The 12,313-nt window shown below is 39.4% G+C and overlaps 1 protein-coding gene across 4 annotated transcripts in view; it reads right to left on the bottom strand.

Annotated features, from left to right (window-relative positions):
* Positions 1–12,313, bottom strand: part of PECR (peroxisomal trans-2-enoyl-CoA reductase) — a 35,180-nt gene that overhangs the window by 4,433 nt on the left and 18,434 nt on the right. For all 4 annotated transcript variants that reach the window (XM_082689099.1, XM_082689098.1, XM_082689101.1 and 1 more), the window contains exon 7: positions 1,382–1,493. In XM_082689099.1, the coding sequence (XP_082545225.1) occupies positions 1,382–1,493 (112 nt within the window). The remainder of the gene's footprint in view (positions 1–1,381; positions 1,494–12,313) is intronic.

The following is a 12,313-nucleotide window of genomic DNA, read 5'->3' as shown; positions in this document are numbered from 1 at the left end:
CCCTCTTACACTGTTGGTAGAAATGCAAGTTGGTGCAGCCACTTTGGAAAACAGTGTGGAGATTCCTTATGAAATTAAAAATCGAGCTTTCCTATGACCCTGCAAATGAACTATTGGGTGTTTCCCACAAAGATACAGATGTAGTGAGAAGAAGGGCCATCTGTACCCCAATGTTCATAGCAGCAATGGACATAGTCACCAAACTGTAGAAAGAGCCAAGATGCCCTTCAACAGACGAAGAGATAAAGAAGATATGGTCCATATCTACAATGGAATATTATGTCTCCACCAGAAAGGATGAATATCCAGCTTTTGTATCAACATGGACAGGACTGGAAGAGATTATGCTGAGTGAAATAGGTCAAGCAGAGAGAGTCAATTATCAAATGGTTTCACTTACTTGTGAAGCATAAGGAATAACATGGAGGACACTGGGAGATAGAGAGGAAAAGTGAGTTGGGGAAATTGGAGGGGGAGACAAACCATGAGAGACTGTGGACTCTGAGAAACAAACTGAGGGTTTTGGAGGGGAGTGGGGTGGGGGGGTTGGGTGAGCCTGGTGGTGGGTATTAAGGAGGGCATGGATTGCATGGAGTACTGGGTCTGGTGCATAAACAAAGAATTATGGATCACTGAAAAAAAATTAAGTTAAATTTAAAAAAAAAGAAAAATATGGTTGAATATAGCAAATTCCTATGGTATCACTCAATATATATCCCAAAGGTAATGTAAAATGGTACCGTAGCACCCTTCCCCACCTAATAGGTCTGAGTCTTCTGCTCAGATATACAACTTACTTATTAGAGGAACAAAGAGGAATTAAATCTTAAAAATACGGCAACGTCTTGCCTCTTTTCTATCTCCTCCTTATACATATATATTCATATCAAGAATATTTTTCAAAGTTAAATATCCACCAACCTATATACACAAGGCAATTTCTTAAAATATATAAATATGTGCTATGACAAAAAATATTTAGATATTTTCTTTGACTGGGAACATTTTCTTTAAAGATGCTTTTAAGAATATAAACATTTTGTACATTTTTTATGTCCCATGAGAGAAAACCATAATCCTCTCTGTAACTGCTTAAAATTTTTTTGAAAACTTGGCCACCTGCATGACTCAGTCGGTTAAGCGTATGCCTTCGGCTCAGGTCATGATCCCAGGGTCCTGGGATCAAGTCCCACATGAAGCACCCTGCTCGGCGGGGAGCCTGCTTCTCTCTCTTCCTCTGCCTGCAGCTCTCCCTGCTTGTGCTCTTTCTCTCTCTCTCTCTCTCAAATAAACAAATAAAATCTTACAAAAAGAAAGAGATTTTGAGAACTTGAAGCTGAAAAGGCACAAATTTAGCGGTGGTCATTTCTTGTGGGCCCACCTGGTACATCGAAGATGTGCGTGTACAAGGACTGGCCCCCGTCCACATCCACCAACTGTCCGGTGATGAAGGAAGCCGCAGGGGACAGCAGGAAGCAGACCAGCGGGGAGATCTGGAAACGGAAGGACACATATGCACACAGAAAAGCAGATACTCCCCCCCTGGGGCTGCTCCCCTGCCCAAGGAAACGCATCCCGAAACACAGCTGTAACACACAACCTATAGTCCGTGTGCAGCCTGACAGATCACGACGACTAACCGCCTTTTTCTATTTGAGGCGCGTTGAAACAACGTGACTGGTGTGGAGAGATATGAAGGTGCCCACACAGTGTCAAATAAGAGAGACGTGGTGAAGAAGCTGAAAGCAAACACAGTGCTTGATTTTTCCCAGACCACCCAGTTCCTGGCACACCTCTCAGCACCTACCATAACTCACTCTCCACACCACCATGTGCCTTTTACGATTTTGCCCCTGACATAGTCAATGTGTCTATGGAACACGAAGCTGGCATCTAGCCAAGGATCCTGCAGGCTGCAAGGCCAGGAACGGAGACTACAGGAGCCTCCTTCAAGAGGAACTACGGAATCCCAGCACACCCCCTAAAAATTCAGAGGTGACTGATAACTGCAGCAACACCTATTCCCAAAACAAAACAAAGAAAGAAAGAAATGATTTCCCTGGATATCAAGGAACTCTCTGGGAGGCTTGGCACAGCCGGAGTTTCTCAAAGGGAGATCCCAAATACCGGCATTAGACTTCTTGTGGACGTTCATGGAAACTCCAGATTCCTAGGTCCTACCTGAGACCTTCTGAATTGTAAGCTCCAGGGCTGGGTACCCAGAATCTGCTACTTGATGAGGCTCCCCAATGGGACTGAGACTAGGGGGAGGCTAAAGGGGTGCTTAGGGTACAGTATTTAAGGAGGTGCTCACTCTTGGGGCAGACCCCGCGCCTAGACGACCCTGAGAGTGAGCACGTCCTTAAGTTTTATGTCCACGCCTAGCTTGCCTCACCCTAGTCTGGGTCCTGCCTCTAGAGTATTCGTTTACCCAGTTATGCCTCTGTGAGACTGTAAGACCTGTAGACTAGGCATAGCCTTCTGTCTGTCCTTGTGCCACCAGAAGCTAGTGTAGACCTGCACTAAAACAGGCACTAGCCATACAACACAACCCACTTTCCGCACAGCTAGTTGGAAGGGAGATGTGCTTTAAGTATAAAACACACACTAGATGCTGAAGACTTGGTACGGAGAGAAGAAGGCAAAATCTATAGAAGAACCAAAGATGAAACTATAGATATATACTGGACTGAATAAAACCTTATTAACAATTATATATATATAGATAAATATATAATTATTTCTATTATTATCTATTGTCTACTAAATTACTGCAATGATATTAATTTCATCTTTTTACATTTCTTAATGTGGTTACTGGTTAGCTTACAGTTACATATGTAACAATTATTGTATGTCTAATGGACAGCACTAGCACAGGGAATTAATCCTGGAAAAGTTCCTCCATCCCTGAAGAAGGGCATACATTTCTGAACGATGGTGGAAGCTAACCACCAGAACTGGTATTAGCCTGAGCAAACAGTCAACGATGACTTGCCTAGTACATCAGGAAGACTCACCCCATAAGCACCTTCCTGAATGCCAGCCAAACAAGAACCCTCTCATCCCAGTAACCATGACCTCCAAGTCTACAAACCCCTAAAACCACACCGGCTCCAGAAAATGGTAAAGAGCCATACTCTGTTCAGAGAGACTGTCCTGCACTAGTGTGAACATGGCTTTGTGCTGAATTTTGTTTGAAATACTGACTGATGGCTTCCTGTGTTGCACGTAAAATAAGCGCTTCATTAATGTCTACAGAATAAAGGTTCTTCATGCTTCTCTTCCTCTAAAATGAGCGGATGTTGCATCACCCAGCTCCCGCTACAGCGTTTTGCCCACAGACTAGGCCCCACTGAATTGAAACGATCTGCTAGGTAAAAGATAGCTAAATATTCATGATGCCTGGTTTACTTTGGGAGCTCAACAGAGCGCTAAGCTGTACCAATACAATATTTATAATTACCAAACTAACGAGGCACTGTTGTACTATCTTCAGACAGATTCTTCCTTTCATTTTAATGAAATCCATTCGATAGATGGACTTGAGGAACCAAGCCATTCACAAGAGTTTTATCCATCGGTAAACACGATTAAAGACTAGCAACTTGTAGCCACTTCCTATGTGGGTAACACCATCTGTTGATTTTCAGCTCTGTTTCTTAAAGGGAACAGGGATTTTAAATAAGCAAGCTGGAGTTTGAATCTCAGTACCATGAGCCATGTATGGCTTTAACGGATCACTGCGCCTCCTTGGCCCTTAGTTTCTTAATTTTGTAGTTTCTTAATTTTGTAAATTGAGTCGGGTCTGCCAAGTGCTGTGTTCCTTTCCAAGAGATGTGGAGGGACATCGAGCGAGCTTTAGCTATTCCTTTGAAAACTATAGCTATAGGGGTACTTGGGTGGCTCATTTGGTTAAGCATCTGCCTTCAGCTCAGGTCATGACCCTGGGGTCCTAGGATCGAGTTCCCACATCAGGCTCTCTGCTCAGTGGGGTGTGATTCCCCCTTCCGTCTTCCACTCCCCCTGCTCATGTTCTCTCTCTCTGTCTCCAATGAATAAAATCTTAAGAACAACAACAACAACAAAAACTACAGCTACATTCTTACCCTCCTGCCTCTACCCCAGAGACTGTCACTTACTGTCATCTCACTGAATAAGCAGGTCAGCCAAAGGTCTGGTATGAATGTGGTCCCCCAAATGATGATTAGCAGAGGTAATCAGAATATTTTGGAAACAGGACTTAGGGATGCTAGGACAGTCAAACAGGCATCCTCTGTTCTGCATCTCACAGAAGCTCCCAGCCTCTCCCCTTCCCTTCCCAAGTGAGGTATTTGAGGGTTTTACCTCCATCAGTCAAAGCATGATCAGCAAAACCCTAAGTCTTTCCAGGTGATTTGCAAAAATAAGACTATATTCATTATGATATTAGGTCTTTGTCTGTCCTTCTCCCTGTGTTGACATTTGTAGTAATGGTGCCAGAGCAATGGTGGGAAAAACTGCTGGAGCCTCCCTGCAAAGGGCAGCAAGAACATGAAATGGAAACTAGAGGTCCTTCCGCTAGGGGTCACTGTTCTCTTCACCAGCAAGTACACATGGGGGGAAAGCCCGTTTCACTTTAGAACGCTAGATGAAGCAGCAAAAATTACTTGTCGTATTGACCTTGACCATTGGGTACAATATCCTTTTTAATATCTAGTGTCATGAAGTAGGAACTGCACATCAAGCTTTTCTGCTTCGTAGGGACATCTGACAGCTATGAACTGAACTAGTCACTCTCTTCGTGAAATCCGTCAGTAACCTGAAAAAACCGTAGTATGGTTATTCACACTGGGGTACTTCGCAGACTCTCCCCACCCCCCCCCCCAAACAAATGAAGTGAGAATGTCACTTCAGAGGACAACAACTTTGGTTTTTGTATTTGTTTTCAATGACAAGATCTGAGTATGCAAGCAAAAAGCAGAATTTTGGAAAATATGAGCTTGACAGTTTCTTAATGTTTCAAGATTTTTCTGAAGAGATCAGTGGTGATATTAACAAATGTGATCATTTATTTTCATTCTTTTTATTTAAATTCAATTAATTAACATACAGTGTATTCGTTTCAGAGGTAGAGGTCAGTGATTCATTAGTCTCCTATAACACCTACTACTCATCACATCATGTGCCTTCCTTAAAGCCCATCACCAGTGACCCCATCTGCCTCCTCTTTAGCAGCCCTCAGTTTGTTTCAAGTAGCTAAGAGTTACTCATGGTTTGTCTCCCTTTCTGATTTCATCCTGTTTTATAATTCCCTCCATTCCTCTATGACCCAATGTTTTGTTTCTTAAATTCTACATATGAGTGAGATCATATATTTGTTTCTCTGATTGACTTATTTTGCTTAGCATAATACCCTCTAGTTCCATCCACGTCATTGCAAATGGCAAGACTTCATTCTTTTTGATGGCCGAGTAATATTCCATTGTACACACACACACACACACACACACACACACACACACACCCCACATTTCTTTATCCATTCATCTGTTGATAGATATCTGGGTTCTCTCCATATTACGACTATTGTGGACATTGCTGCTATAAACACTGGGATGCATGTGCCCATTTGGATCACTGTGTTTGCATCCTTTGGATAAACACATACTAGTGTGATTGCTGGGTCGTAGGGTGGTACTGTTTCTAACTTTGAGGAACCTCCCTACTGTTTCCAGAGTCACTGCACCAGCCTGCATTCCCACCAACACTGTAAGAAGGTTCCCCTTTCTCCACATTCTCACCAACATCTGTTGTTTCCTGAGTTGTTAATTTTAGCCATTTTGACTGGTGTGAGGTGGTATCTCATTGTGATTTTGACTTATATTTCCCTGATGGCTAACGATGTCGAACATTTTTTCATATGTCTGTTAGCCATTTGTATGTCTTCTTTGGAGAAGTGTCTGTTCATGTCTTCTGCCCATTTTTTGACATGATTGTCTGTTTTGTGTGTGCTGAGTTTGATAAGTTCTTCAAAGACTTTGGATACTAGCCCTTTATCTGATATATCATTTGCAAATATCTTCCTCAAATCTGCTGGTTGTCTTTTAGTTTTGTCAGTTTTCTTCCCTGTGCTAAAGCTTTTTATCTTAATGAAGTCCCAGTAGTTCATTTTTAAGTGAACTTTTTTATTCTCTTGCCTTTGAAGATGCGTCTAGCAGGATGCTGCTGCAGCCAAGGTTGAAGAGTTTGCTGCCTATGTTCTCCTCTAGGATTGTGGTGGATTCCTGTCTCACTTTCAGGTCTTTGATCCATTTTGAGTTTATCTTTGTGTATGGTATAAGGAAATGGCCTGGTTTCATTCTTCTGCATGTGGCTGTTCAATTTTCCCAGCACCATTTGTTGAAGAGACTGTCTTTTTTCCTGCTTTGTCAAAGATTTAGTTGGCCATAGAGTTGAGGTCCATTTTTGGATCTCTTGTCTGTTCCACTGATCTATGTGTCTGTTTTTGTGCCAGTCCCATACTGTCTTGATCATTACAGCTTTGTAATACAGCTTGAAGTCCAGAATAGTGATGTCATCTGCTTTGGTTATCTTTTTCAACATTCCGTTGGCAATTTGGGGTCTTTTTTGATTCCATACAAATGTTAGGATTATTTGTGCCAGTTCTGTGAAAAAAGTTGATGATATATTGATAGGAATTGCATTGATTATGTAGCTTGCTCTAGGTAGCATGGACATTTTAACAATATTTGTTCTTCTAATCCATGAGCACGGAACGTTTTTCCCTTTCTTTGTGTCTTCCTCAATTTTTTTTCATGAGTATTCTACAATTTTCTGAATACAGATCCTTTGCCTCTTTAGTTAGGTTTATTCTTAGGTATCTTACAGTTTGGGGTGCAATTGGAAATGGGATCAATTCCTTAACTTCTCTTTCTTCTGTCTCATTGTTAGTGTAGAGAAATGCAACTGATTCCCGTGCACTGATTTTATATCCTACCACTTTACTGAATTCCTGTATGAGTTCTAGCAGTTTTGGAGTGGAGTCTTTTGGGTTTTCTACACAGAATATCATGTTATCTGCAAAGAGTGAGAGTTTGACTTCTTCTTTGCCAATTCTGATGCCTTTTATTTTTTGTTGTCTGATTGCTAAGGCTAGGACTTTTAGTACTATGTCGAACAGCAGTGGTGAGCCTGGACATCCATGTCCTGTTTCTGACCTTAGCAGAAAAACTTTCAGTTTTTCCCCACTGAGAATGATATTCACTCTGGGCTTTTCATATACAGCTTTTATGATATTGAGGAATGCACCCTCTATCCCTACACTGTAAAGACTTTTGATCAAGAAAGGATGTTGTATTTTGTCAAATGCTTTTTCTGCATCTACTGACAGGACCATATGGTTCTAGCCCTTTCTTTTATTTATGTAGTGTATCACATTGATTGATTTGCAGGTGTTGAACCAACCTTGTAGCCCAGGAATAAATCCCACTAGATCGTAATAACTAACCCTTTTAATGTACTGTTGGATCCTACTGGCTAGTCTTTTGGTGAGAATTTTTGCATCCATGTTCATCAGGGATATTGGTCAGTACTCCTTTTTGATGGGGTCTTTGTCTGGCTTTGGGATCAAGGTAATGCTGCCCTCAAAGAAGGAGGTTGGAAGTGCACCTTCCATCTCAAGTTTTTGAAACAGCTTCAAAAGAATATGCATTAATTCTTTTTAACTGTTTGGTAGAATTTCTCAGAGAAGCCATCTGGCCCTGGGCTCTTCTTTGTTGAGAAATTTTTGATTACTGCTTCAATTTCCTTGCTGCTTATGGGTCTGCTCAGGTTTTTTATTTCTTCTTGGTTCAGTTTTGGTAGTTTATATGTCTCTAGGAATGCATCCATTTCTCCCAGATTGTCTAATTTCTTGGCATATAGTTGCTCATAATATATTCTTATAATTGTTTGTATTTCCTTAATATTGGTTGTGATCTCGCCTCTTTCATTCATGATTTTATTTATTTGGGTCATTTCTCTTTTCTTTTTATAAGTCTGGCCAGGGATTTATCAATCTTAATAATTCTTTCAAAGAACCAGCTCCTAGGTTTGTTGATCTGTTCTACTGTTCCTTTGAATTCAATTTCATTGATTTCTGTTATAATCTTTATTATTTCTCTTCTGCTGGGCTTAGGCTTTATTTGTTGGTCTTTCTCCAGCTAATTTAGGTGTAAGGTTAGGTTGTATACTTGAGACCTTTCTTGTTTCTTGAGAAAGGTCTGTAGTACTATATACTTCCCTCTTAGAAATATCTTCACTGCATCCTAAGGATTTTGAACAGTTGTGTTTTCATTTTCATTTGTTTCCATGATTTTTTAAAGTCTTCTTTAATTTCCTGGTTGACCCATTCATTCTTTAGTAGGATGCTCTTTAGCCTCCATGTCTTTGAGTTCTTTTCAAATTTCCACTTGTGATTAAGTTCCAGTTTCAAAGCATTGGGTCTGAAAATATGCATGAAATGACCCCTACCTTCCAGTACTAGTTGAGTCCTGATTTGTGACCAAGTATGTGATCTATTCTGGGGAATGTTCCATGAGCACTTGGGAAGAATGTATATTCTGTTGCTTTAAGATGGAGTGTTTTGAATAGATCTGTGAGGTCCATCTGGTCCAGTATGCCATTCATAGCCTTGTTTCCTTGTTTATCTTCTATTGGATCATCTGTCCATTACAGTGAGGGGGGACTTAATATCCCCTACTATTATTATTGATGTGTTTCTTTGATTATGTTATTAATTGGATTATATAATTGGCTGCTCCCATGTAGGAGCATGTTAGATCTTCTTGTTGGGTAGACCCTTTAATTATAATATAGCATCCTTCCTCATCTTTTATTACAGTCTTCAGTTTAAACTCTACTTTGCCTGATATAAGGATTGCCACCCCAGCTTTCTTTTGATGTCCACTAGCACAATGAATGACTTTCCAGCCCTCACTTTAAATCTGGAGGTATCTTTGGGTCTAAAATGACTCTCCTGCTGATAACATATCGACAGATCTTGCTTTTTTATCCAACCTGATACCCTGTGTCTTTTGATTGGGGCATTTAGTCCATTTACATTCAGAGTAACCATGGAAAGATATCAAGTTAGTGCCATTGTATTACCTGTAAAGTCACTGTTTCTGTTCCTTTCTGGTCTATGTCACCTTTAAGCTCTCTTGATGTTTAAAGGATCCCCTTTAATATTTCTTGCAGGGCTGGTTTGGTGATCACAAATTCTTTTAGTTTCTGTTTGTCCTGGAAGCTTTTTATCTTTCCTTCTATTTTGAATGACATCCTTGTTGAAAAAATATTCTTGACTGCATGTTCTTCTCATTTAGCACCCTCAATGTATCATTCCAATCCTTTCTGGCCTGCCAGGTCTCTGTGGAAACGTCTGCTGCTCATCTAATGTTTCTACCCTTGTAGGTTATGGACCACTTGTCCACAGCTGTTTTCAGGACATTTTTTTGTCTCTGAGATTTGCGAGAGTCACTGTTTTATACTGAGGTGTTGATCTATTTGTATTGATTTTGAGGGGGCTTCCCTGCATCTGCTGGACTTGAATGTGTGTTTCCTTCCCCAGATTAGGTAAATTCTCAGCTATAATTTGCTCCAATATAACTTCTGCACCCTCCTCTCTTTCCTCTTCTTCTGGGATCCCAAGTATTCTAATACTATTTTGCTTTATGGTATCACTTATCTCTCAAATTCTCCCCCAAGTGATCCAGTAGTTGTTTATCTCTCTTTTTCACAGCTTATTTATTCTCTAACATTTTGTCTTTTGCATCACTAATTCATCTGCCTCATGTATCCTACCTAAAAAATTTAGCCTCCATTTTTTATTGCATCTCATTAATACCATTTTTTATTCTTGACTTATTAGATTTTAGACCCCCACACACACTTTTTTTTTCCAGAAAGGGATTCTCTAGTGTCTTCTATGCTTTTTTCAAGACCAATTAGTATAATCGTTATTTTGAACTCTAGCTTTGATACCTTACTTATTATATCCATACTGATTAGGTTCTTGACAGTAAGTACTGCTTCTTATTCTCTTTTTTGAGGCGAGTTTTTCTGTCTTGTCATTCCTGCAGAAAGTGTTCACTTTTCTATTTGTAGAATCTAGCAAGTCTTTTCTTAGATCTCTACTTAAGTTTGCAGGTGTTCAGAATGAGGTCTCCCACTTCTCGCCATCTTGGACTCCTCACAAATGTGATCTTTTGATATTGTATAATGGATTGTGTGTCAACATCTAGAAGTTCTCCATAACACGGTAGACCAGTTTTTCCCAAAAGAACAATAACTTATGTCACAAAATCATCTTTGGGTGAAAGATCTAATCAAAGTGTAAGAAACACTAGTGGGGGGGCACCTGGGTGGCTCAGTGGGTTAAAGCCTCTGCCTTTGGCTCAGGTCATGATCCCAGGGTACTGGGATCGAGCCCTGCATCGGGCTCTCTGCTCTGTGGGGGTCCTGCTTCCTCCTCTCTCTCTCTACCTGCCTCTCTGACTACTTGTGATCGCTGTCAAATGAATAAATAAAATCTTAAAAAAAAAAAAAGAAACACTAGTGGGTTTTCATGTAACAGGGTACAAGAGATTCATTGACATGGTTTGAGGTCAATCCACATCGCAACCCATCTTTAAAAAACAGCCACTTGTCGAATATCAAAGAAGAATATCCATAATTATCTAAAAAGGCCATTAAAATGTTCCTCCCTTTTCCAACTGTTCATGTACATGAAACTGGTTTTCTTCATACGCTTTAAACAAAACAATATATAGCAACATATGGAATGTAGACACGGACGTGAGCATCCAGCTGTATTTTGGTAAGCCATACATGCAAGAGAGTTGGAAAAGTGTAAAGCAAGTGCAAAAAATGGTTTTCTTTTGCTTTTCAAAGTACAGCAACTTTTCACTAAAAATATTATTTATGTTAACACATAATATCTTTATTACTATTATTTTAACTGAACTGATAAATATTCCTTAAACTTCTCAATTTTGATTTCTATACAGTAAATAGAGATAACATAAACTACAGTAAATAGAGTTCACATAAACAAAGGTTGTGTTCTGTCCAAAATAAAAATTTAATCATTTCACCTCCTTGATTAAAATCTTTTAAAACCCCTCTTAGTTTTCAGAATAGGAATCCAACATTGTGCTTAAAATGGCCCATCAAATGTCTGATTTAACAGTATCTTCCAAAAACTTAATATGCAAAACTATTTTACTTCAAGAATTCTAGAAAGTCACTCCTGACACAAGAGTGCACATCTGTGTTCAGGGATGTTCACTACAGAATCACCACAATATCAGAAATATAAAGGGAATCTAAACATGCAACAGTAGAATCTAATTAAACATATCATGGTATAGCCATAGGCAAGTTGCAGAAAAACACATACAGTAGAATCCCAATCTCTAAAAAGGTTGGTAAATATGGGTCTTTTGGGGTATGCCTAGTAAATTTCTGAAATGAAAGACATCAAAATGCGAACAAAAGCACGTTTAGAAATTAGAAACCTTTTTCTTTGAAGAGTTTAACGGTTTTGCTTTTACATTTAGCACTTCAATAAATGTGAAAATTATTTTGTATGTGATATGAGATAAGAGGCCTAATTTCTCTCTAGTTAAACAGCCAATTGCCATAAGACTTATGCTAAATGGTTAATCCTTTCCTTGCAGACTTGAAATGCTACTTTTATCCTATTAAACTCCTTATATACACATGATACTGATAAAGGAGTACATTCTGTTCCACTAAATTTATTCTGTTCCAGTGTCAGCACCATATACCCTAAATAAGTATGACCATTTATAATATGTTTTGATATTGGGAAGGTCAAATCCCCTACATTATTATTTTTCAAAACATTTTTTGGATGCGTTTGCATTAATATTTCTCTAGATGAACTTAAGAATCAGTGTGTTTAATTCCAAAACTATATAAAATGTATGCATTAGTTTAGGGAAACTTGATATTATTTATTTTTATTATTTATTATTTTTTAAAATTTTATTTATTTATTTGAGAGAAAAAAAGTGAGAGAGAGCATGAGAGAGGAGAAGATCAGAGGGAGAAGCTGACTCCCCAAAGAGCTGGGAGCCCAATGCGGGACTTGATCCTGGAAGTCTGGGATCATGACCTGAGCTGAAGGCAGTTGCTCAAACAACTGAGCCACCCAGGCACCCTATTATTTATTATTCCTTTTTATTATAGTACAGTTGACACTCGACATTACATTAGTTTCAAGCATACACCATAGTATCTCACAACTCTATGTTATGCCACACTCAGC

Source organism: Mustela nivalis (genome assembly GCF_964662115.1).
Source record: "Mustela nivalis genome assembly, chromosome: 11".
In the NCBI taxonomy this organism is placed as follows: Eukaryota; Metazoa; Chordata; class Mammalia; order Carnivora; family Mustelidae; genus Mustela; species Mustela nivalis.
Note: the sequence above shows the minus strand (reverse complement) of the source record. Positions and strands in the feature narration are given on the sequence as shown.